We start from the raw sequence: 25,292 nt of genomic DNA, 5'->3' as shown, positions 1-25,292 counted from the left end.
CGCTGGATTTTTTTTTTTTCTCAAGTCTCTGACTGTGAATCGCCTGTAAAGTCACAATCAAGTGGAGAGTATTACCCCTATATGCCATAGTTTTATATTGGTACATTTCCCCCTTTCATGCGTTTGACACCCAAACAGCTCATAAAGGCATTACGGCCAGTACTGGGTACCTCTAGAAGCTACCACCTGCCATTCGCAGACATATCATACGAAGAGCTCAAGGGGCGAGACACGTTCACAAGCGAAAAAACAGCCCGGGCCAGCTCAGATACATCCAGAGCACGACTCAGCTCGATCCTCGATAAATTTCCGCTTATAGACCGCTATCCCGCATCTCACAATCCTACACAGGAGATAGGTGATACTGACGTGGTGAAAGACTACCACTCGGGAAAAAAAGCTGCAATGATTGACACACGGTTGAAGGAAAGCATGAGGTTTTTCAAGGCGTTTGTTGGCAGGGAGTATTTGCTAGGGGATGATGCCATCATCCGAACTATCTATCCTGTTTCCCCGATCGGGATAAATCTATCTACAAACGATACATTTAGCGTGGAGATGCCGAATCGCAACATGACCATCCTCGGGCAAACGATCTACGATTTGGCCATTGTGAGTAAGATCGTATCGATTAAATCCCTCAACCCTGCCTTGTCCCATGAGATCAATCACATGAACTTCCAGAACCTTCTCCCGGGAACCACCACCGAGTCCAACATCTTGAAGAACAAGTCATTACTTAAGGCATTCCTCAATTACAAAGGCTTTCCCAAGCATGTCAGGGTTAATACACCCAGCAAAAGCGGTCTGGAGCCGATTTCCCGCCAGTTTGAAAAGAACTTGGCGATCAAGTCGCTACACCATATTATCGGTGAGGTTAACATGAAGTACGGGATGGGTGTGGCGATGGAGTTTGTCAAGAACAAGGTTGTTGAAGGAGACGGGTTGTTGAGATTTGTCGTTGACAGGAACGGCGGGTGGTAACCAACCATTGGCATACTTTTGAACCATATTCTACTCATGTGTACAGTTCACACGAACTTTTTGTTGTGCCTCTGTATAGTACTCGAACCCTAGGTTTGGAAAGATCATAATCCCATGCATTCCCGATCAAATGATTATGTTGTTTGGGCTAGTTCAGGGAATAGTAGCCTGAACCCATGGATATAACAGTCAGACTATTGATGTTTTTTTGTGGCCCACAACTTATTTTGGAGATAGACTGTTATTCTGTTACATCCCCATGCTGGAGCATTCTAGGGTAATGCTTTTAATGGCATTCCACAATATGGGTTTGATTTGGGTTATATATGATTTACAAATAATTGGAAAGCTCCAGCGATCCTCCTTATATTTGGTGCTTAGGGGAAATTAATCCTACCGGGTCGAGGGATCTGTCGAGTTGGACAATAACTTCATACCTATCTGCCGGCAAAATCCTAGCATATATTCCAAACCCAAGCATATATTTCAACCCCAGTTCCGTGGTAAACCCTTGGTATAACTATATGAGACATGTCTTCTTCCTGTTATACAGCTTTTTTGACGTAGTGTTGATTATCATTTATTCATATGGGCCCTCAGTCTAACCCCTCCTTCGACATTTATACAGACAGTTTTTGGTCCATTATCCAATTCTGTGGTTCCAATTTGACGTTCCTCGTGAAAGAGATTTCACCATAAGAGTATTGACCATATTTGTAGCATACGCGCCCTGGGCCTTCCTGAAGGTACCATTTAGATAAGACTGTCATTTTCTAACAGTTAAATTTTCTCTTCAATCACTTTCAATCGCTTGGTCCAGTGATTGAAATTGCCGCTCAACCCCTTATAAAGGTGCTTGAAAGTACCACTTAGACAACATTTCCGAACTTACTCAAGGCATCAGAAGTCTCATCATTTTAAAATTGCCATTTGATTTAACGGTTAATAACCTAGTTATGTATCATCTACAACTGACAACCGCATTGCGAGAATTAGTGTTGTTTCATGTACCACATTCGCCAGCGTATTTGTAATTCCCGATCTTGCATACAGGCGCGCGGCGTCAATTGCTGACATTTTTTCACACCCATCAACGCCGATTAAGCACCGCTCTTCTTACACGGATCATCACAATTTTTATGACCGGTATCGAAACATTACTCAATGAACTTCAAGGGCTCTCGCTCGGCGAAATAGATCCAACTACCACGACGACGTATCACACACCGTGTGTGACTACGGCGGACTCGAACCACGCTTTGAAGCAGCAATACTTAACGCCATCTGCACAGTTGCCATGGGACTTACTCGATGTACTCCAGGAGCTCCCTTCCGCAGACAAAACGCCGTTCTATGACATGTTGGTGAAGGCACCAGCGCCACTCGCACGCACCGCGATGCGCTTCAAACGTGCGGGTCTCCGCGGACAGATCGCACACTACGAGGAAACGCTCACGGTGGGGGCAACCGGAACTGCACAAGATTCGATGAGTTTCGGTAGGCAGACGGCAAGCAAGAGTGATGCATTGCGTGGGAAATCGAGCTTTCTTCCGTTCGCGCCCGGCGGCTTCAGTCTCAGCACGCGCGACGACGCTGCGCTGTTGCATAAGGACCATGACGGGTTGTTCAACATGCCACAGGGCTTATCACGCGGATTGGATATTCAGTCGCTGGAAGCGACTGCGGAAATTGTAGATATTGTCGAAGAAAATGAGGAGACGGATGCTACTCCGGTGGCCAAGATGGAAGTTATTCCTGAATTGGAGGTTACGGGAATCTCTGAAATCGATGAGATCCTTCCGATCAGTATCAATGTTGCGGCGTCGCAGCTCACCGCATCGGTAAACGCGCAGAAATCGTGGGCGCATGTGGTGGATTTGGACCACAAGTTAGAGAACTTCCGTGACTTGGTGCCGCGCATGGCGCGCGAGTGGCCGTTCGAGTTGGACACGTTTCAGCAGGAGGCGGTCTACCACTTGGAGCAAGGCGACTCGGTGTTTGTGGCCGCGCACACCTCTGCCGGGAAGACGGTTGTCGCGGAGTATGCGATCGCCATGGCAAACCGCAATATGACTAAAGCTATATACACTTCACCGATCAAGGCTTTGTCAAACCAGAAATTCCGCGATTTCAAGCACGATTTCAAGGAAGTGGATGTGGGGTTAATCACGGGAGATGTCCAAATTAACGCCGAGGCAAACTGCTTGATCATGACGACTGAAATTTTGCGCTCAATGTTGTACCGCGGCGCGGATCTCATCCGTGACGTCGAGTTTGTCATCTTTGACGAGGTTCATTACGTAAATGACATTGACCGCGGGGTCGTGTGGGAGGAGGTGATTATTATGTTGCCCGACCATGTCAAGTTTATTTTGTTATCTGCTACAGTGCCAAACACATATGAATTCGCCAACTGGGTGGGCCGCACCAAGCAGAAGGATATCTACGTAATTTCCACGCCGAAACGTCCGGTTCCGTTAGAGATCTTTGTGTGGGCCAAGGGAACGTTGATTAAGGTGGTTGACGCACAAAGACGGTTTTTGGATATGGACTTTAAGAAGCACAAGGAATTGTTAAAACCACCGAAGGAGGTGGGCGGTGGAAGCGGTACTCGTGGCGGCGTGGCCCGTGGTGGTGCTCGCGGGGGCAGTCGTGGAGGCCCCGCCGCGCGTGGGGGGCGTGGAGGCGCTGGCGCGCGCGGTGGCCGTGGAGGTTCTTCCGCTTCTTCTGCCCCACGTCCTGGCCAGCGTGACGGTCCGAACAAGGGTACCTGGCTCAACCTTGTCCAGTACCTCCGCGGTAACAATCTCCTTCCCGCGGTCATCTTTGTCTTTTCGAAAAAGCGTTGTGAAGACTACGTCGACACTCTTTCCTCTGTTGACTTCCTCAATGCACGCGAAAAGTCCGAGATCCACATGTTCATCGACAAAGCAGCCTCACGCTTGAAGAAGGAGGACCGCGAATTACCGCAAATCTTGAAAGTGCGTGAGTTCTTGGGCCGTGGGATCGCTGTACACCATGGAGGCTTGCTTCCAATCGTCAAGGAATGTATCGAGATCTTGTTTGCGCGTGGGTTAGTGAAGATTTTGTTCGCAACCGAAACGTTTGCGATGGGATTGAACTTACCGACCAGAACCGTTGTTTTCTGCGAGTTACGCAAGCATGACGGCCGTGGGTTCCGCAACTTGTTACCGGGCGAATTCACTCAGATGTCGGGGCGTGCCGGGCGTAGAGGGTTAGATGCGACGGGTACTGTCATCGTAATGAGCTACAACGAGCCGTTGGAAGAACCAGCATTCAAGGAAGTAACGCTCGGAGTTCCGACTAAGCTTTCCTCCCAGTTCAGGCTCACCTACAACATGATCTTGAATTTGTTGCGAATTGAGGCGTTGCGCGTAGAGGAGATGATCAAGCGGTCGTTCTCGGAAAACAGCGCACAGGTGTTGTTACCAGAACACCAGAAGAACATCGAGCTCTGTGAAGCAGATTTGGCGCTATTGCAGGTTACTCCGTGCGAGGAGTGTCATTTAGATGGGCTTGAAACCGTGCACGGGTTGTTTGTGGAGTACAAAGAAATCATGGGCAAGATGGTTGGCGAGTCTTTGAGGCTCCCAATGTTGCGTGCGCAGTTCAAGGTCGGACGTTTGCTTGTCTACAAGGATGACAACGGTGTGAGCCGTCCTGGGTTCATTGCACGTATTGATAACCACAAGGGGATCTTTGTCCTCTTGACGTTTCATCTTGGAGAAAAAGCCGAAAATGAACAGACCTCCTTGCCATATCTTCCGGTGTTGCCAGACTATATCCGTAACTTCTTCAAGAAGATCGAGTTCAACGGGAATTTACACTTCGTGGAGGCACGCGCGGATCAGATCGAGTTCGTGTGCAACGTGTTTTTGAAGGTGACGATGAACGCACTTATCCAGAACCAGGCAGCCGCTCTTTCGGAGGCCCAGCAACAGATTCAGGTCATCCTCCGCTTCCAGCGCAAGTGGCCTGAGTATGACTGGCACAAAATCGCCAACGTCGCGTTGCACGACTTGGTCGCACGCAAGGAGGCGGTACTCCAGCAGATCGTCGACAGCGACGCCATTTACTGTGCACGCTTCAAACAACACTACAATCAGCTCCATCAGCAGCACCTCTTGCGTACCAAGATCGCATCGTTACAGACGTTGATCAGTGACGAGAACTTGGACTTGTTACCCGACTACGAACAGCGTCTCTCAGTACTCAAGGAGTTGGCGTTTGTGGACCAGAGCTTGAATGTGGTGCTCAAGGGCCGTGTTGCGTGTGAGATCAACTCCGGCTGGGAATTGATCGTCACCGAGCTTGTATTGGATAACTTTTTGGGCGATTTTGAGCCAGAAGAGATTGTGGCGCTCTTGTCTGCGTTTGTATACGAAGGGCGCACCCGGGATGAGGAGAATCCGCCAATTACTCCCCGTCTTGAGAAGGGCAAGCGTCGGATTCTTGAGATCACCGAGAAGATGTTGAACGTATTTTCCGACAACCAGGTGGCATTATCAAGTGACGAGGAGGGTTTTTTGGAGAGCAAACGGTTCGCACTTGTTAATGTGGTTTATGAATGGGCGCGCGGCATGTCGTTCAAGGAGATCATGGAGTTGAGCTCTGAAGCCGAAGGGACAATTGTGAGAGTGATTACGCGGTTGGACGAGGTGTGTCGCGAGGTGAAATCCGCAGCGTTGATTATTGGAGATTCTGCATTGCATGCGAAGATGACCGAGGCACAGGAGAAGATTAAGAGGGATATTGTGTTTTGCGCGTCATTGTACCTCTAGTGCGCGAGTGCAAAATACGAGCTTGAACCAAGACTGGAAACAAGAATTGCTGACAAGAACGAGTGCGAAGATAAAGCACAAGCTCAAACCAGGTGATGGAGAAGGCTGTTTTCTTGAACTCAGCTTGTTTAAGGTAAATTTTATTATGGTGATAGGGGTGAATAAATGAGTGCGTTACACAATGTTGAGCGAAGTCAAGAACAGTCGTGTTTTAGGAAGTATTTGTAATTGCCTTATACAAAAGAAATGGAGTGCAATATCTTAAACTTGCTGTTGTATGATACGATGGAAATACATCTTAATAATCACATCTCAGGTAATCCGGTTGTATTGGTAATTAATGCTGCAATTGCGAAGCCACTATAATTTCAACACCCTTTCAACCTCTGAGTGCTACACCTACTCTCCCATTCTGGAACTGCGACCCCAGGGATATTAGCCTTAACGCAGGAACACGTGCTAATCTAAGCATTCGCGTGGCAATGAGCAACCTTCTCAAGCCAGACACTGGCTATAATTACCCATATATCGATATATCATCAAATTTCACATTTCTTAGTTTAATTTATAATTGTGTTTATATCTTTGATTTAGTAATATTTATGCATTTGTCATTTGTGATATAGTCTTATCATAATCGCACCGGAAATCGCCCTCTCAGTTGCGCCGCACAATGCGTGAGAGCGGGAGAGATATAACCGTAAAGGGATCTCCCTTCTCCGTCAATCCTTCCTCACCGGCTATAGCTGCTGCACCACCCCATATATCACACCCCTGTTATTCTGATGGAACAGGTCTCAAACTTCTTGTTGAGCTTTGACTCGACGCGCAAGACCGATAGCCACGACGCCGTAAGCATCCTGAGTGACCACAGCCTCGGCTCCTCAGACGCCCAATCGCCTAATAAAAAGCGCCCTTCCGCCGGAATCGACCTCACAAACATCTGGGGTTCCGTGAAGAAAAGCACACAAGACGCGATAGGCAAGGCTGATGTCGGCCCCGAGGATGTGAGATCAAAGCCCGAGTCTCGTTCACAAACCTCCAAAGATTCGTATTTCTCACTGTCTTCATCCACCTCATCTCACTTAACAGACAAGCTCTTTGAGCGGATCATCGCAATGGCTCTCCCCACTCCGTCCAGTGTTTCGCAGGAATCCATCGAGGAGCGCATAGAGGCTCAGAGGTCACGTCCGTCACTCTCGGTGCCGCTCATGAGTAAGAACTTCATTCTCATGAATGCGCGGCTCAGCGGCGTGTTCGTACTCATAGATGAACTCATCAAAGTGCTTTCGTGGCGTTATCCGACTTATACTCTTGGTTTGCTCTCCATCTACACATGGCTTGTGTTAAATCCAGTCTTGCTCCTATCAGTGCCCCTTCTATATGTCTTGTTCTGCGTGTTGGTGCCGAACTACTTGGTAATGCATCAGCCTGAAGCCTTAATCGGTATGGTGAACCCCGTGCCCACTGATGGGCCCTCCTTGCGCAAGCCCGAATTGCCTACGCCGGCACCCGAGACGTCGCGTGAATTCTTCCTTAACGTGACTGACCTCCAAAATCACATGCTCTTGTACGTTACGGGCTATGACTTTGTGAACGGCCTCTCGAACCACTTACTCTACTTTCGCGATGAGGCCTTGACTAGTTGTGTGTTTGTATGTCTCTTGTGTGCCGTTGCCTTCAATGTGTGTCTCCTCCCCTGGATCGTTCGTCGGTGCAGCAGTTTCATCGTCTTTGTAGTGCAATGGGGTCTCATTGTTGGCGGTTGGAGCTTCGCGGCATTGTGTCATCCCAAATACTGGGAGCGCGTTATTGAGTACTACTATACGGAAGACACACGGCTCCGCATCTTGACCCTCGCGAACCAGCTCGAGTCCCACATTATAGCAGAGTTTTGGCTGGAAGCAGAACCCGCAGAAGAGCGCGAGGTCGAAGTTTACGAGTTGCAGCACTGCAACGATAAGTCCAAGCAATGGCAGAGCTTTGGTTACACCACCGACGCCTACACCAACAGAGCGGTGCTGCGGTCTGGGAAACAAATCCCCACCACCTTGTCTAGCTTATCCAAGGTCCAGGCTCCACAGAGGTGGGAGTTCAGCGGTGCTTCCTGGAAATTAGACTTGAGTCCTGAGGGCTGGGTGCAGCGCAACGTGTTGTGGCCGAACGTCATCATCGATCAGGACGAAAAGTGGGTGTATGACCTGGGTGAGGCTGGCGCTAGGGGGCTGTATCGACGGAGACGATGGAGCCGTGTTTGTACCAGAGTCTTGGTGAAGGAGGCTCCCGCGGGAGACTTGGAGGAAGAGCGGGTCAAGCCCAAACGGACTGTCTCTTCATCCTACAGCGACTACTTGTTGTGATTATTACTTTGCCATATATTATTGGACCAACTAACCTTTCGCAGACCCAAGGAAAAGCTTTGCCGAAATAATCTCGCCGCATTAATCAAGTCTCGAGAGTGGTCCAAATCGCAGCGTTTCCGTAGCCTTCCGCTTAGGAAAAGGAAGTGAGATTTGGCTTTCACGGAAATATCGAAAAAATGGAGTGGTCCGTGCTGGTATCTCCGACTAATAAGTGAAGCACCTGTCCTAGTGCAAAACAATATATGGTACTAATGCACGAAGGGTGTAGAGATGTATCAGTGGCTTCCTTGCGAAGAGAGCATTTCCTATGCAACAGGTCCCCCTGGACGAACTAGAAATGATGAAGTGTTAAGAGAAAGAGATAAAAGCTATTATTGGCTAGGAGGAGATAATTAATGAAACTAAAGGACTTATGACCAACAGATAAATGATAATAGTGGAAGGAAGGGTAGCTAAGTCGTAGGAAAATGGTATCGTCTGTATGGCACACCTCACTGAAAAGGTATATAATTCGGTTTCCTCTTGTAAAGTGTACTCTGCGGCTAAGGTATCCCTACGGAAAAAGGGCAAATGGTGGTCTCTTGTAGAACTGCGTGTATGATCCTGCTCCATGAAAGTAACTGATTCCTGGCCACTTACCCCTTACCTAGCACTTGGCCTTCGTTTCATAAAGCCTCGTAACTTTTACTTTCTCAAGATCCGCCAACTCAGCGTTACCATTGCGCCGGAAGTGCCGCTCCTTGGTGAGGCCCACGAGGATCTGCAAAGGCGTGTTGCTGATCAAACTGCACTGGCTTTCCGCCATTTCGAGATACTTCTGTTCGTGCTTGTGCTGGAAGAGCAACAAATACGTTAAAGCAGCCAAAAACGGCTGGGTGGTGATCTTAGAGCCGGACGGTCCTTTTCTTTCCAACTCCTGCTCGATCAGGAGAAGGAGGTTTGTCGTTTGAGAGGACTCCTGGTAGATAGCGGTGGTGACTTGGTGGGTCAAAGCGAGAAGAACGCTGGACAGCACAAAAGTGCTCTCATGCTGGGGGCTGAAAAAAACGGCAAGGTCAGAGTAGAGCTCGCTGCGGGTCTCATTAATCGCGATGGACGCCTCCCGACTAGCCCCCACCAACTCCTTTTCGGCGAGAATTGCCAAATGAATCGTTGCAAACACATATACTTCATTATACTCGCCAACGGGCTCAAACATCTCGCAGCCTATACCTACCGCTAATGTCTGCAATGAAAGTTTCATGCCCTCGGTGCTAGGGGTACCCTTTGCGCACGTAGCCGCGCGCACGCGCTGGAAATACTGCGTCGCGATCGCAGGCTGGCGGCGCTCCTGGTAGTACATTGCAAACAAATAGTACACCCTGGGGATGAGCAAGTTGAAGACAAGCACCTGTTCTGGGGTCAAGAGGCCATTTTCATACCGTTGGATTAAATCCTCAAGCGGTCCGAGCGTATACTCGCCAACCTGGTAGCTATCCAAACACTGGTAGTAATGGATGGTGTACTGGAAGTACTGCAAACGCAATACCTTGGAGTTGAAGAGAGTGATGCCAAAATTACGAGTCTTTGTGGAACTCTGTAAGTCGCCCAACTGTTGGCCGGTGATCTTGAGACATAGGCTGAAGAACTTGTTCGCCTTCTTCTTCCCGTTGAAGCTCTCCGTCATGTATGCGAGCCCGCAGATGAAGTAGTACAAGATGACAAGCTCGTCGGAGTTGATCCAGTTGACCTTGTACGAGATGTGGGAGCTCTGAACGTCATTCAAGTTAACGGGGATCAGAATGCTAAACGCCCCATCCTCCGACCAGTCGCACCACTTAGTCTCCCTCTGGCCGAGAATAAGTCTGTTTACGGTGACCATGGTCTGCTGGAACTTCTCGAACTGACCCATACGCGAGTGCACCATGAGTTCATTTAAGAGCAGCATTGCGGTCATTTGTACTGGCCGCCGGATATCCTGAAGCTGTGCGTGGAGCTGGAGAGCCGCGCGCGGCGAGCCGCGGTAAAGATGGAGATTCATCTCGTACAACACGCACAACTGGCGCGTGAGCGGGTCGATGGTCGCGTCGGCGGAGAGTGACTTCAATACGCTCATACCCTGTTGGAAGTCGATGACAAGCAAGTTGTTGATCTTCAAGAAGCGCAAGATGTTCACATGGTTACGGAGACCAAGCGAGGAGAAATTGGCTATGGTAGTGTTCAAGTAGCTCAAAGCGGCGCGTGAGTTCGATTTGTTCAAAATGTGCACTGCGAGGAACTCGCTCGCGAACTTGAGTTGCACCAAGTTGTTACGCGATGCGATGGTGATAGCCTTGTTGATGTAATCCTCCGCGCGTGCCAAGTTCTCTGTCTCGTAGAAATAGAGCTTCGCAAGCTTGAAGCACACAAGCGCCTGGAGTTGCGGCGTGAGTCCTTGGAAGTAACGCTTCGCCAAGATGAGCAACGCCTGGATCGCCGCTTTGATGCACTTGCAGTACTCTAGCAACCCCGCATCCGTGTTGACTTTCAACACGTTACGGTGTGCCGTCTGCAAGAAGTAGTCTGAGGCGAGGATCAAGTTTCCGATACGGAATTCTTTATTCATCGTTGCATCATTGAAGACCTTTTCAAAGAGGGACTTGGTGTACCGGGGAATAGGGCTGGTTTCTTTGGTGGTGGGGGCAGTTTGGGTGAAGACCGGGCCGCATGGTATTGGTTTCTGAATCGCGTTTTCTGGGGCCTTTGAGTTCATCTGGTCTCTCCCGAGATAGTTCTGGGAAATCGGCGTAGCGTTCTGAGAAAGTCCTTCATTGTTTTGGCTATTAATTCCCGGGTCGGTTTGGAGAATCCCCAGGTTTCTCTGATATTTCTTCGGATTGGTTTGGAGTATCCCCAGGTTAGGTATTTCTTGCCTGTTTTGGAGCATCTCTGGGCTGTCCCGGACTATTCTTAGGGTTTTTGGGGAAACCAGTGGTTTAGATATCTCTTGGTTACTCTGGGGTATCCTTGTTCTAGCTTGGGGAATTTCAGGTCTGTTTTGGTGAGTATTGGTGGTATTATGGGGCATAGTAGGGTAATTTTGCATCCCTGGAGCATTTTTAGGATGCATTTCTCGAAGAAAACCGTGCTGATCCGGCATAACCTGCGGATAATCGTGGAGAATTTCCTGATTATCTATTCCTGGCACCCTTATGTTTAGTTCTGTCGTTACCTGGTCATTATGGTCTGGCATCATTTGTATGTTGTGCTGTCCTGGCCACCCTTGGCTCTGGTTTAACACCTGTGTATTTTGGGAGGTTTCACTCATCCCTTGGGGTTTGTACGCCATGAAGTTCTGGCTGTATTCGCTCTGTCTGACATTTCCGTACGATCCAAGCGGGGTATATATGGGATTAAACTGCGGTTGGCTATTTTGGGTGTATGTCGGTGCAAAATTTGGCATCAGCGGCTGAGTAATCGGAAACGGAGCGTACGGATTGGGCTGATACAACGGTTGGTTCATTGGCATGTCCTGGAACGGTGCCTGTGCGGCCCATTGGTTATAGTATGGATCCTGGTTCAGATCTGCCTCCTGCTTGTTTGAGTTGTCCATAGCAAGCTCAGAGTTATGACCTTAGGTTTCAAACCTGATGTTTGATACACACGGTTTTGTTCTGTAGCATGTCTAGTGATGGGCGGCAAAGTGAAATGTTTTGTATGCAGGTTCAGATCTTCCCCTATAGTAAGCTATGTTTGTTAAGTTTCGGTGAAAATTCAAACTGGGCTTTCTATTCTGATTTATTATCATTATTTAAGATCATAGAGATTTCTAGGTGTCCCTGGATACGCATATAATAGTGTGCTCATCAGTAAGACACCCCTTATAATTGTCTACGTATTCGTAGGGTCTCGTTCGTCGCCTTGCAAATCCCAGCCCTTTATCCTTTGACCTTGCTTTTCTATCTTATTATATCATAAACTCCATCAAACTCAAGGAATTGCTCTTCTTCTTGGCGAGATCATCGGCCTCCTTCTTCTTTGAGATCATGTTGCTCAAACTGTTCATCTTTCGCTTTTTGGCTCGCTTCTTGGCGTCATTCGTCTTGGTCGTGGGGCTCGGCACTTCAACTGCCTTTGCCGGCCATTCAGCGACAAAACCTGAGGGTATGTAGTCGAGTTTGGTGACATCTTTCGTTTCACGGCTCTTTTCTGTGGACAGGGTCGCGGGGGTCAACATGTCAGGAAACACCTTTGTATACCCACAAGCTAGACACTCATACTTTAGGCACCTAGATCTGGGCTTCCAAGGAGCTTTTATTGCTTGAGTTTTAATCTTCTTGTGCTTTGATTTTCTTGTCCCCTTGCCAAAGGCGATACGGACTCGCAAGTTCCAACCTGCGACGAACAAGTTTCCACACAGCTCGCAGAATTTGGAGCCACTTTCTATTACTTCTGGTACATTGATTGACCTGTTGTTTGTGTGGTCAAGGAATCTGTTGAAAAAGGCAGCGGTGAGAGAATGGTTGGAAGGATTGGAATGGACCAAATCGTACATATGCACAGCATTGATTGTCTGGGTGGACTGTTTCAAGGGTATCCCTGAGACCGGTGTGGGTGTTCGGCTAAGCAAAGGATAGCTCATCTAGTATGTGCTGAGTTTCAAAAATATTCTAGGTAATGGAGCCAACGCTTATGTTCTACATGCTACAAAACTTTTTTTTTCATAATGATGCATCCTGTATACTTTCTATCAGATCTCCAGCTATACTCACCTAATGCAAAACATTAAGCAGGCTCTGATTCGAAATATTTTATAGGAAATCTCGCGTAATAAATATTCTTAAACCAAAGTAAATTTTGTCTATTCCAAATTATAATGCTGAGACAAGTCCTTGAAATTAGTTTTTGTGTCATGTTCTCACTAATTGAACTAGTTTAAAAAAGCAGCATGCCGTAGCAGGCATCGCCAACATACGATACCAAGTCTAAATCCAAATTCGTAAGATTCCACCATTTTTGAAATACCCTTTAAGCCAAAATACATGAATCATAAACAAGACCGTAGAGTTATTTCCATTTTAGCTCGAACGCTATCAGATATTTTGGTCTTTTCTCTTTGCTTTACCGCCCGTTTACCTTCTTGGGCATTCCTTCATTATCTGCAAGCCCTTTGAGGTAGATTCTAGATTTTACAGCTGGCTGAGATGCGTGTACGTTTCCGTGTACCTCTTCCTTCGGTAACCGCTTGAAACTCTCATCACCAGTGCAGAGCGCCATCATAGTCTGACCTTTTCGTTCCGCGGTAGATAGGTGAAGAACTGGGAGGTCTAACTTTGAATACTGTTTCAACCTCTTACGAGTATTAAAGTCCCAGATACAGACATGGCCATCGGAGCCTGCGGTAAACAATGTGTAGTGTCTAGGGTGAAAAGAGAGAGCATTCACGGACGTGACGTTGTCAACGTCCGCCCCACCTGCATCCTTACTGCTCAGTCGATGGCACTTGAACGCATACTTTTGCGACTGGTATCTGTCACTTGGATCGATCCATTCCACTGAAATTCTCCCCTCGATGGAAGACTGCACATAGCCCTCTCCAGTGGGCATTATTTCAATGTCCTTTGTTTGGTATTTGAGGCCACTCTCCCTGATCTGAAAGGGCTGACGGGGGGATCGCAAGTCGTAGATGTGGATGATTCTGTCGCTCATCGCCACAATCACGTTTTTCTCGTTGGCATCCATGCTGAACACCTTGCCTGGTAACGTCACCGTATCGGTTGAGGGAGATCTGACGTCAACATACTGTAACGACTTATCCCAGGAACCTGCCACCAATAATTCTAGGCCCGGGATACTCTTTACGGCGGAGACGGCATGCGTGTGCTTTTTGCCCACTGTGCCGCCCAAGGCATTATTCTCAAAATCGATCTCTCCAATGGATCCGTCTAACGAGCCATAATACGCTTTCCTTCCGTGTCCTGTAAGCGATAGGTCAAATGTGGTATCAAGTACTGAGGATTGGTTCTGGAGACGCACCATCGGGCCACTCCGCGTGTGAGCGGTCAGGATATCTGCATCATATAACGAGACAGTCCCGTCCCATGCTGAAACAAGCAAGTGAGGATATGTAGGTGAAAGGCGGCAGCTGGAGATTAAATCCACAGGGGGTTGTGCCAATTCGGTTATATTACTCATAGAATGGGGTGTGGAGTGGGTACCAAATACATGGTATTTGGTGTGTTGTGCTTATTTACTTTATAACGCGTTTAAATTTTTCGAGCACGCCGCAGACCTAAGTTAACCCAGTTGGCACCTAAATCATATTTATCCACAGTATCGTTTTGTACATTTTATTAAGTTTCAGACGCCAGGGAAAAAAAATTAAAAAAAAAATCACTATAGTACACTTGCAAAAACCAGGATCGGCTAAAACATTAACAAAAGTTGCATGTCTTCCGCTTAGGACTTACGGAATTCGCTCAACACGGGATAGATAGCCTCGAAAGCAGCGTAGATTTCCTCTCTTTGTTTAGCACCAGTCAAGACAATTTTTCCGGAGACAAAAATCAACAACACAATCTTAGGCTTAACCATTCTATAGATCAAACCAGGAAACAATTCAGGCTCGTAGGAACTGAAAGTGCCATGCGAGAATGCTAACCCTTCCAATCTGATCGGGAACTTGACATCACACGAACCAACAATATTCTGGATCTTAAAGTCGGTGAACTTAGCATTGAAGCCTAATTTCTGAATGATTCTAGCGTACTTACGCGACGCTAGCTTGGAATCATCTTCCGACTTAGCACCGGTAACAACCATCTTACCCGATGCAAAAATCAACGCGGTTGTCTTCGGTTCCCTGATTCTCATCACGACAGCGGCGAAACGCTTTGGATTGTATTCGGCGTTACGGGCGTGGAGTGCAATGGTCTTCAAGTCCAAACGACAGTCCAAGTTGACGGTAGCAACGATATTCTGTAAAGTGGGCACGATACCAGAAGTGGCGCTATCCTCGCCTTCGATCTCAGTAGGTTCGGCAACTTCAGTGGAGGGCTTGATTTCATCTTCGATGGATGGCTTGGTTTCACTCATGTCTTGCGACGACATTGGGTAGAGGAGCGAGTCGGGACCGGTGAACGCTTTCGCCTGTGCAGCCGTGTTTGGAGCTTTCAATGAATCCATGATGTGTGGCTGTGATTTTGGAGAAAAGGGGTAGGTTGGATCAGATTGTGTCTGAGGCTATGATGAGTACGAATCGGTAAAAAATTAATGATTAATGATAGTTTATTGAGATGAACAAATTAATGCGACCCCTTGATAGTGTATAGATCGGGTATATAACAAAAGCTGATGGTGGTATGTTCTATATGTATGTCCCTTCTAATGCGGCTCCCTTAATAAACAATACGAAAAATTAAAAAAAACTTTGAGTGGGGGGATCGCGCTCTTTTATATATTTTTCGCCCCCTAAGCCGGGTAACCCGCTTGCACTGCGTACAAGCTATGGCACAAATGGCTAGGAGAGCTGCCAAGAGAAGTATTCAAACATTCAGTATCTAGACTCAACCATACCAAGAATAAAACGCTAGTTTGTAGAGCGAAATTATTGCCCTTTGAAAAAAGGGTATTCCAGTTAGAAGTTAGTCGTTCTGTTGCGGCTCTGAATTATGCATAATGCACGTCAACGCCACATACAATGTAATGATTCTGTTATGCAAAAGGTTCTATTCTAAATTTCCAAATGTTTGTAGAGTTTTCCTCCGCTGTATCTTGTCCTCGGACCGTTTCCGCTCGTCTGGCAGAACATTCCAGAACTTGAGCTTAGATAAGAGATTCTCTTGGAACGACAATAACGACACATCACCCCCGGCAACTCCGTTCAACGGCGATGACTGGAAAAACTTTCCTTTAAACTCTTTAAACTCTTGGTGAGTATGTTGATAGCCAGAATCAGTGTCTCCGTCTTTGAAATCGTCGATAAGCATAATACCAAACCTTACGAGCACCTGATCAAAGATGGTAGTGGTCATGGCTTTAACGATGAGTGACAACGGATACGGGAAAAACGTGTGCAATGAAAAACTTTCTGTTCGGTCACCATTGAGGCTGTTGAGCTTGCTGATGGTCAACGTAAAGTCATCGGCACTGTTATTGCTGAGAGGAAGTAGGTAGTTACCCATTTCATTCCTGTTCTCCTTAACTAATCGCAAATAACTCCAGCTGAACGCAAATGACACAAGAGCAAGGGATATACAGACAGAATAGGATTCATCGACGACAATAGCCATGAAACACAAGTAAAGAAATATGAGAAAGGGAACGATGGAAACGCGAATCCGCACGTATCCTCCTAGCACCAACAAGTAATGATTTGGAATACGCTGCTTGATTGCAACAAGGAGCCCCATGATGATAGCGGCTGACGACCCAATATGGCCTGTCACGGAATTATCCAGATCAGGGATATATATATAGTGGATCTTGTAGTAAAGGAAGGTTGTGAAGTTGGTGGCGACGATATTGATCAAGAAGATGTAGGTCATGTACTCCCGCGATGTCCACAAAACTTCGAGATACCTTCCCATTTGAAAGATCGATGCGAAGGTGATCAAAAAAGCCACCAAGTTCTCTTCGATAAGGGACGACGTAACCAATACCCACGGCTGCACCAAAATGGACAACGATGGATCAAACGTGAGGTACGGATTCCGCATATCGTGCGGATGAAGTATAGCTTGGGCATCCTCGGGAGAAACATGGTCATTTACTGCTACCAAATAGAAGTATGTAGCATACTTTGCAGCGGTGTTTAGGAACGATAGCGCCACCAAAAGGGAGAGTAGGACCTTTGTCACCTGTGGGATACCTTGGCGAGACATAGGACGGGGTAGTGCGTTTTGGAGACTCAGAGTACACCCCTGGAATCAGATATCAAGGACTTGGAATGATATCCTAGTTTAAAGCAATGCTTGAGGAATCTAAGCATAAGGGTAAGCTTTTCGGACAACATTAAACTGGTAATTGTTCAGTCCGGCACGTAAGGGCAAACCACGCATGTTTTTTTTTCATTATTTATAGTTCAGTTAGTTATCACGTGATAAGCATGGTTCTCTGAGACCACTAGTGATAGATTTTTAATGGCAAATTACACTAATTTTCTACTCTCCGTCTTTATTGGCCTGGATATAAACACTGCTATTATTAATGGCTACTTTTATACACCCTGGAATAACTGCTTTTGGCAGACTGTTTGAGAAATGTGAGGTAAACGAACAAACAATACCTCGGAGGTCACATGCTTCTGATCGACATTTTTCAAACGCATCGTGAAGTTCAAAGAAAAGCCTGCTATCGCACACTCGAGCCCAAACTATCTAGACACATCATCCGTCTCGTCACTATGTTTTCCAGAACCAACAGATTCACGACAGACTTCTGCTTGAGGCAGTCCTTTTCCAGAACTTTCTCTCAGAGCCCAAAGGCGTGCAGCGAAGGCCAGCCCCGAGAGCATAAGATCTCGTGGAACTATATTCGTCGTTCGCCGTTCTTTAAATCGGCAGTGATCGTTATCTTCCTTAGTACTGCTATCACACATACGATTATTCAGCAGAAGGAGGTTGAAGAGACTGCGGGCCGGTACAACAACAAGACCATTTTGTTAGAGAATGTAATTGAAAAGTTGAAGAACAAGCAGAATGTCGATATTCCAAAGGAGTTGAGAGTCGTACGGTCCATCTTCAAACACCATAGAAACACGGAGGGTGACAGCGTGCTAGACGAAATATTGAAGGATGAAACTGTCGCCTATTTCAAGACATGGAACAAGGATATTGTCCCAAGCGTTGCTAAGTCGGTGGTGACTTCCGTAGAAGAAGCAAATTTCTTGGCTGAGGGCTTTGAGGACGCGGAACATGTACCTGGCGCCTTCACCAACTCGGCATCCACTAAGACTGTGTCCAAGTTTTTGTAGCACTGTTGGTACTACGACTGGTTGCTGGTGTTACGAATGGCTGTATATACTCGCTTCTTTGCAATTCATGGAATTATGAAAGTTGGCTCAGTAACATTATTTACTCAGAAACTCATTTACGGCTTAATTCTAGATAATTAGATTGATATATTTAATGTCGATAAGCCTAAATAATAGGGCCATGGCCTAGATCTGACACTTACAATTATGCTTCAAAACCTTTAGTGATTGAATAAATTATATCTATACTCTATATGGCCCAATCATTGTTTTTTACATGGAAAGAAGTCGGGCATTTGGGATTTAAAGGGAGTAAATATGTCTGCACTTGACCATTCTCCCTGGTAGCGCCTTATAACGGCCGCGCTTCGCTACTGAAATCCGCCCAAAGCTTGCACGTTTTTTGTTTTCCATTTTTCACGGTCACAAAGATCCGGCTATATTCACAAACCCTGCACTTTTACACATCCATCTTCATCCCTCCTCACACCTTTGTTGTATAATATGCTTAAGCTTGGTCTTGGTATCCGAAACATATCCTCGGAGTCTGTGCTCAGGCGGATGAAGAGCCAACTCTTGGGTCCACGTTTCGCCCTCAAGAGTAGCCAAGTCAAGGTTTCCCCAGTCTTCCAAGCTCGCTTCTACTCTTCTGCTAAACCAATTCAGTCTCCATTCTACAAAAGCAAGCGGTTCAAATTTGCCTCCCGTATGTTTTTAGGGATTCTTATCGGGTATGCGGTCTTCCACGGGATGCGTCCGGTCATGGAAAAGTGTTTCCCTCGGCTTACTGCAGCCTCCAGGCGTATGTTTGCCGTTTCAGATGCTCTTATAAAGTGTATTGGTAATTATAAAAAGGCTTTAGGGGGCACCTATGCCACTGAAGCGGAAGAAACAGGAGTTTTGAATGCCTGCCACAAGAAATGTGCCCTACTCACGTTGAGGGCCATTGAGGTCAATGGGGGTATCTATATCAAACTTGGTCAGCACCTTTCGGTAATGCATTATCTTTTGCCACCTGAATGGACTGAAACAATGAAGGTTCTACAGGACCGTTGTCCCCAGTCTTCCATTGAGGAGATTGACTTAATGTTCCAGCTGGACCTTGGCCAATCAATCGAGGAGTTATTCTCGGAGTTCAATCCTAACCCTATTGGAGCTGCTTCGTTGGCCCAGGTACATACTGCCGTCTTGAGAGAGTCTGGCGAAACGGTGGCCGTCAAGGTTCAACATCCGAGTTTGCAGCAGTTCGTTCCACTTGACATTAAGATGACCAAGTTTGTATTCTCCCTCTTGAAGAAAGCCTTCCCCGAGTATCCTTTGATGTGGCTTAGCGAGGAATTGCAAGAGTCTATTTACACTGAATTGGATTTCACCAAGGAGGCCATCAATGCTGCCAAGACGGCCAGATACTTTGAAAATTACCAAAAGCAAACCGCCTTGAGGGTTCCGGATGTCTACTGGGCTAAGCCACGTATCATGCTTATGGAGTACGTTGCAGGTGCCCGTTTAGACGACTTGGACTACTTGGAGAAACATGGTATTTCACGATCAGAGGTCTCCTCTTGTCTTTCGCACATTTTCAACAACATGATCTTCACCCCAGGTGTCGGGATCCACTGTGACCCCCACCTTGGCAACTTGGCGATTAGACCCGTCGACAAGACTTCTAAGAAGGGCAATTCTCACAACTTTGAAATTGTGTTGTATGACCATGGCCTTTACAGAGACGTTCCTCAGGAAATGAGAAGAAACTACTCTAAGTTTTGGTTGGCTATTCTTAAAAAGGATAATGAAAAGCTGAAGTTTTACGCCAAGAAGTTTGCCGGTCTTACCGACGAACAGTTCCCCATCTTTGCTGCTGCCATCACTGGTAGAGATTTCAACCATGCTGTGAGTGATGTCACATCCGTTAGAACTGCTGCAGAGTGCAACAACATGTCTGATAGCTTGACACAAGGTAACCTCCTTTTTGATTTGATGAAGTTGTTGGCGACCGTTCCAAAGGTAGTGTTGTTGATTCTCAAGACCAACGAATTGACCAGGGCCTTGGACGAAACTTTGAAGAATCCACTAGGGCCCGAAAGAACGTTTCTAATTTTAGCCACCTACTGCGCCAAGACTGTTTATAATGAGGATGTGGAGAAAACCAATGCCTTGTACAGAAAGTGGAGCTTTGGATGGATATGGGGCGGGCTCAGTGCATGGATTAAGTACAGAAAGTGCATTAACGAATTATTCTTGTACGATTGTTACATGCTTGTGAATAATCTCAAGTTGTCTTTCTAAGGTATGGAATCTCAGCATTTTGTTGTATTCTCATTGAGAATATAACCGCTTCACTTTTGTTTTTGGTGAATTCAAGATATTATAGTCAGGTTTGTATATATTTCTCTTTACCTGAATATTAATCCGTACTTGTGTATATGTTCCATAATATTTTCAGGTATTATTCTTGTCGCTGAAGCGTTTAGGTGTACTTGGTGTCGCCTCGAGGTATTCAGTGAGAGCTCTCGTAGTGTTATGGCATATTTAAACCACCAAACTTCATATGGGCCGTTGTACGACTCTAATGAAAAAGGACAAGTCAGGATGTAAACTGGGAAATATAGATAAGAGCGTCTGATGTAATAGTTAAGCTTCACTTTTGACAGGAGCGATGCGACTTTTTAGACCAAATAAACAAAAATAGACCTTTATATCTAAATACTATTTTCTGACGGTTTTATTGAATATTTAGCTAGTGTGTAATTGACTCGAGAGAACTATCCAGCTTTTCAGCAAAAAGTAACTAAGTTGTAAATCCTACTCGAGTACTGTGTCGACCGCTCAAATTGGATAAAAAATCCTTTGGTCAATACACATTGTGAGATCTTTAGCTTTTAGTTTAGTTTTGATATGCAATTATATATAGTTTTAAATATTATTAATCTTAGAAGCATGCCATTATATACATACCTTTTCAAAACATTGTAAATTGTTCAAATTTGAGCTGTATTTATAACCAATCTAGACTAGTACCGATATATTGTAATTAAATGCCCATAGTTATACCCAACAAACTTCATACCTAGCTATAGCCTTTAAATTTAGTGAAGCAGGGATGTATATATAAGACGTATATACCTATAGCTAGTAAAGTATAAACGTACGCAGATGCATATTAATGCACGGTGACTTTTTCATCGCTCACGGCAAACCAAAACCAACTAATTACTCCTGTATGTAACTAATTGCGTGCACTAAAATGGTTGTGAAGTATTCTTTTCCAATGCCTCATTGATATCTCCAAGATTTTAAGTGCGTTACACCACTATGCAGTTGCTATTAATATTACTCATAGGCCAAAGCTTAACAGAGAAATTATTATTAAATCAACTGTCCAACTTCAATAGAATATACTTCAAGTAAAAAGTATAAGTTACGATCATTATCGGTACGAACCGTGAAAACACTGCCAGGAAAATTCGAGCTGGTTTGAACCGAAATATTGTAGTGCATAGTGTGCCAAGAACGATGTAAAGTTAAACAAATCTAGGCGCCACACTGCCACTGATGGCATGCATCCCACTCAAGCTTGATTGCGCGCGGTACCGTTGCAAATATGGCCGACATGACTGGAATTGAGAAGAACCAGGAGTCCTTATCGGTGCTATCACTCTTTGTCAAATAAGTGTTTTAATTAGTCTTTATAAACTTCTTCCTGTTTTATAGTACCCTACAGAACGAAGGTTCATCGGGGAATTAAATGCCAACTGAGATATTCCACTCAGGGAGTATGAAAAATGTAGATTTTGAAACGTTTGAAGAATTTTCTTTGACTGTAATCCAGAAGGATCCGATTCATCTTGTAAAACTATAGTACCGTAGACTTGTGAATCGATCCTGGACATATTATCCGAGAGTCTTAGATCATGGAAGAAAGCAACGAACCTTAAAAGTAGATTGCTGCGGTACCATTTGCAATTATCTTGCGAAGTTTGCGTCTAGAGGTTCACATTTTTGTTGGAAACTAGGCCCATAATCTCCACATATTAGCCATAGCTACACGATAAAGATATTAAACAGGCTGAAGATATGGAGGGGTTGGTCATGACAACGCATGTTTTACAGCCATAAACTTTGAAATGTCCATGTCGACATCACCATTGCCTACGTTGAGAAGTATGCAGGAAGGTTTTGTTCTACTGGAGTGCATTAGGCACAGATCTTTGCTGCATGACCCATGATTCCGGCAATCTGGCGCTACCATCGGTTCCCCACTGTCGGAATTTGCTGCATCACTGAAGTATAGATTCTATCACCGGTAGACAGTGCATCATTCCCTGGTTAGCCTAAACATACTTACAGCTTTAAGCGCTCTAGTATCCTGAGAACTCCAATCGCATAGGTTGGGTGGGGCCACAGTTGTTTTTTTCTCCAAGCGAGCGGGACTTCAACTTCATGCACTGCTTTACGGGCGATAGAAAGAGAAAAGGCCGCTCGTCGTCTCACGAATCGGAGCATTGATACCAAGCTTATTCACCAATACGGCATGCTTGCGTAGAGGCTGCTATGATCGAAGACAGTTTGAAAGCTGCATGAATTCATGAAGATGTTGTAAATATATTGTGAACCCTAGCTACCGCTGTGTGCCCTGGTAAGCCGCTCTAGGCCAATAATCAACTAACCTTTGAACCCTCTTCTGCATGAGGGTTGTGAAAAAATTCCGGAAGTACCGCTTGGGCCTCAAGGGAAACACTTATACTGCAGTGATTATGACTCCAAAATATAGGCGCATGTTAATATTTACACCTTCGTGTAGTGCTGCGATGTAAAAAATTCTGCCCAAGCGCTTTTTCTATGTGCTTACTATTGCCTTCAGCGCAAACTTTGAACTGGAAAAATTGATCATTCAGCTAACGCTCTCTTTTTTGATGCTACTAATTACACGCCGATAATCACTCTATCATTAATTTAGCGAGCTATGGTCCTAAGACCTGAAGGTTGAGATTGAATAAGAGGCTTCCTTTCGCTTTTGGCGTGCTATGTTAGCCGCATGAGAGGCTGCTTCATGCCTGTTTTGTCCGGCACCTTATTTGCATCTACAAGGATTAAGCCCTGGTAATGATTAGGGGCCTGCATAAGATTTCGCCATGTATCTCGACTCAGCTGCAGTGGTGCATATCCTAAACATATCTGAATTTATACCATAGTCTCGTGGCATCGTGCCGCATTTTGACTAGCACAAGAAAAGCAAACCAGTTCCACTTAGAGGAGATGGCTCTTCCGGCAGGGGTACTCGGACCTATCTATTGTTTGACCACATGCCAATAAGTGACTACCAGACCTTACCATAAAAGCAACCAAGCGACCGCCAGTTTTCGATAAACCACATCGGCAAACAAGTTAAGCTAGCTCCAGGACTTTTTCTCGCTACCACAACCGAGAAGTCTTCTGGTTCTCTGAACTTATTGTCTAATCCTATACCTCGTTTCCTGGATTAACCGTGTGTACCTTATACACCTAGTCCAGCTATCTCACTTGTGTTCACTTCCTTGAATTTCAAGTCTTTTCTCACCGTATGAAACTTTGCCTCACTGGAATCCTCGTTGTCTGGGCGTTGTTCGCCCAAGTGACTCAAGCTTTAGTTATTACCACTGTTTCGACCTACCTTGCGCCGCCGGGTCCCACCAGCATTTGTCTGACCTTCGCTACCCTGGGCGGACAGGGTGCAACAGCGTGGCACGCCAGTGTATACTTCCACGAGATATCCTCTAGTCTCTTGTCGGCCCAGTTCGAGTTTATCTGGTACTTCTCCTTCGATTCACCAATCAACGCAAACTTGTTTACCGCTTCCGTTATTACAAATGTTGTTAATTTGGTGGATGACACTTCTGTCACCGTCAATCCAGCTCAGGGTGCATTTGTGCTTCTGTATTCCGATACCGTCCTCAGTGTGCTCGGTATAATCACAGTTTGTTTAAACAATTTAAATGAGCTTATTGGATATGAGGCTACTTTTCTGATCAACAGTACCCCGATTGCCACGGTGGATGTGGGATCAGATTTATTGTGGTCCTCCTCACTTCAATTAAGCTTGCTGTGCAGTGCAGGATCCACTGGTCCCAGCTGTATTGGCATTTCTTACCCTGCCATTGGCTGCTACACACCATCACAATGCTCTGGAAATGCACCATCCGTGCAAACCTTGACCATCCAAGGTACCAACTCCGTGGGGTGTATTGTCTACAGCGTGTTGCGATACTCATATTCCACTCTGACTTTGGTTACTACTCAGGTAACCATTCTGACAACCACACTTCTGTACACTACTTCGTCAAATACCGGAAACATTCTTTTTCCCAAATGGACGACCTACGTTGTGACACAAACATCCACCAGTACCATCCCTCTTACCACCATCAGTACAGTCCTCAACCCCGTGGCAACAAGCTTGGTCTCGGGCTACACGAGCTGCTGTGTAGGATGTACCGCGTATTTGACCGGAGTTTCCAGTACTGATACTAACGGTAATATAATTTACAAGAGTGAGTCGGTTATCATTACCACGGGTTCTGGTGGTACTACCACCACCTCAATCAATGTGTTTGCCACTAGCACATATACCGTCTGTCCACAGTGTTCGGTATATACGTCGCTTTTATCTTCCACAAACTCAAATGGGAATGTTGTGGTTGTGTCTCAAAGCGTCAGAGTGACCACCAATAGTAATGGTGCCTTGTCTACAACGTCTTCTGCCATTGGAACTACTACTATCTGCACACGGTGCTCGTCGTACACCTCGGCGGTGTCCTCTACCGACTCGAATGGGAACATAGTAATCATAACAGAGATTATTGCAGTGACCACAAATTCAGCTGGGGTAATAGGTACAGGAACCACACCCATTGGAACCAGCACGTTCATAATGTGCCCCCTGTGTACTGTCTATACCACTGCTGTTTCCACCACTGATACCAACGGCAACATTGTGATTACGACGGAGAGCGTTCGAGTGACGACTAATGCTCAGGGTTCGTTATCAACCACTTCATCAGCTATTGGGACTAGTACCTTTATTGTCTGTCCACTGTGTACTGTCTACACCACTGCTGTTTCCACTACTGATACCAACGGAAACATTGTGATTACGACGGAGAGCGTTCGAGTGACGACTAATGCTCAGGGTTCGTTATCAACAACTTCATCGGCTATTGGGACCAGTACCTTTAT

At 46.0% G+C, this 25,292-nt stretch overlaps 10 protein-coding genes across 10 annotated transcripts; 6 read left to right on the top strand and 4 right to left on the bottom strand.

Moving 5' to 3' along the window:
• Positions 1-117: 117 nt before the first annotated feature.
• Positions 118-984, top strand: BABINDRAFT_166095 (uncharacterized protein; the record flags this gene model as incomplete). The annotated part of the gene is made up of 1 exon (XM_019130394.1): positions 118-984. The coding sequence occupies one exon, from the start codon at positions 118-120 to the stop codon at positions 982-984; it is 867 nt and encodes a 288-aa protein (XP_018985799.1).
• Positions 985-2,123: 1,139 nt separating this feature from the next.
• SKI2 (SKI complex RNA helicase subunit) lies at positions 2,124-6,174 on the top strand (the record flags this gene model as incomplete). Its single annotated transcript, XM_019132343.1, has 1 exon — positions 2,124-6,174. The coding sequence occupies one exon, from the start codon at positions 2,124-2,126 to the stop codon at positions 5,784-5,786; it is 3,663 nt and encodes a 1,220-aa protein (XP_018985798.1). The 3' UTR covers positions 5,787-6,174.
• Positions 6,175-6,856: 682 nt separating this feature from the next.
• BABINDRAFT_28487 (uncharacterized protein) lies at positions 6,857-8,050 on the top strand (the record flags this gene model as incomplete). The annotated part of the gene is made up of 1 exon (XM_019131426.1): positions 6,857-8,050. A coding segment is annotated over one exon (1,194 nt), but the record flags the coding sequence as incomplete, so codon positions are not given.
• Positions 8,051-8,795: 745 nt separating this feature from the next.
• On the bottom strand, positions 8,796-12,344 carry BABINDRAFT_7207 (uncharacterized protein; the record flags this gene model as incomplete). The annotated part of the gene is made up of 2 exons (XM_019132585.1): positions 8,796-10,986; positions 12,088-12,344. 2 exons carry the CDS (start codon positions 12,342-12,344, stop codon positions 8,796-8,798), a joined length of 2,448 nt encoding a protein of 815 aa, XP_018985796.1.
• A 629-nt stretch (positions 12,345-12,973) lies between these two features.
• Positions 12,974-14,328, bottom strand: BUB3 (Bub3p). Its single transcript, XM_019128422.1, has one exon. It carries the CDS (start codon positions 14,300-14,302, stop codon positions 13,229-13,231), a length of 1,074 nt encoding a protein of 357 aa, XP_018985795.1. The 5' UTR covers positions 14,303-14,328; the 3' UTR covers positions 12,974-13,228.
• A 238-nt stretch (positions 14,329-14,566) lies between these two features.
• On the bottom strand, positions 14,567-15,292 carry TBP1 (TATA-binding protein; the record flags this gene model as incomplete). Its single annotated transcript, XM_019130778.1, has 1 exon — positions 14,567-15,292. One exon carries the CDS (start codon positions 15,290-15,292, stop codon positions 14,567-14,569), a length of 726 nt encoding a protein of 241 aa, XP_018985794.1.
• A 458-nt stretch (positions 15,293-15,750) lies between these two features.
• On the bottom strand, positions 15,751-17,105 carry BABINDRAFT_179851 (uncharacterized protein; the record flags this gene model as incomplete). Its single annotated transcript, XM_019131103.1, has 2 exons — positions 15,975-17,105; positions 15,751-15,770 (listed from the first exon to the last, which is right to left on the bottom strand). The coding sequence occupies exons 1-2, from the start codon at positions 16,987-16,989 to the stop codon at positions 15,751-15,753; spliced, it is 1,035 nt and encodes a 344-aa protein (XP_018985793.1). The 5' UTR covers positions 16,990-17,105.
• Positions 17,106-17,305: 200 nt separating this feature from the next.
• BABINDRAFT_160746 (uncharacterized protein) lies at positions 17,306-18,213 on the top strand. The gene has a single exon (XM_019128421.1). The coding sequence runs from the start codon at positions 17,406-17,408 to the stop codon at positions 18,078-18,080; it is 675 nt and encodes a 224-aa protein (XP_018985792.1). The 5' UTR covers positions 17,306-17,405; the 3' UTR covers positions 18,081-18,213.
• Positions 18,214-18,506: 293 nt separating this feature from the next.
• Positions 18,507-20,510, top strand: BABINDRAFT_160745 (uncharacterized protein). Its single transcript, XM_019128420.1, has one exon. The coding sequence runs from the start codon at positions 18,585-18,587 to the stop codon at positions 20,364-20,366; it is 1,782 nt and encodes a 593-aa protein (XP_018985791.1). The 5' UTR covers positions 18,507-18,584; the 3' UTR covers positions 20,367-20,510.
• Positions 20,511-23,277: 2,767 nt separating this feature from the next.
• BABINDRAFT_124197 (uncharacterized protein) lies at positions 23,278-25,292 on the top strand (the record flags this gene model as incomplete). Its single annotated transcript, XM_019126965.1, has 1 exon — positions 23,278-25,292. A coding segment is annotated over exon 1 (1,652 nt), but the record flags the coding sequence as incomplete, so codon positions are not given.

The sequence above is a fragment of the Babjeviella inositovora genome (assembly GCF_001661335.1).
Source record: "Babjeviella inositovora NRRL Y-12698 unplaced genomic scaffold BABINscaffold_4, whole genome shotgun sequence".
NCBI classification, from domain to species: domain Eukaryota; kingdom Fungi; phylum Ascomycota; class Pichiomycetes; order Serinales; genus Babjeviella; species Babjeviella inositovora.
Note: the sequence above shows the minus strand (reverse complement) of the source record. Positions and strands in the feature narration are given on the sequence as shown.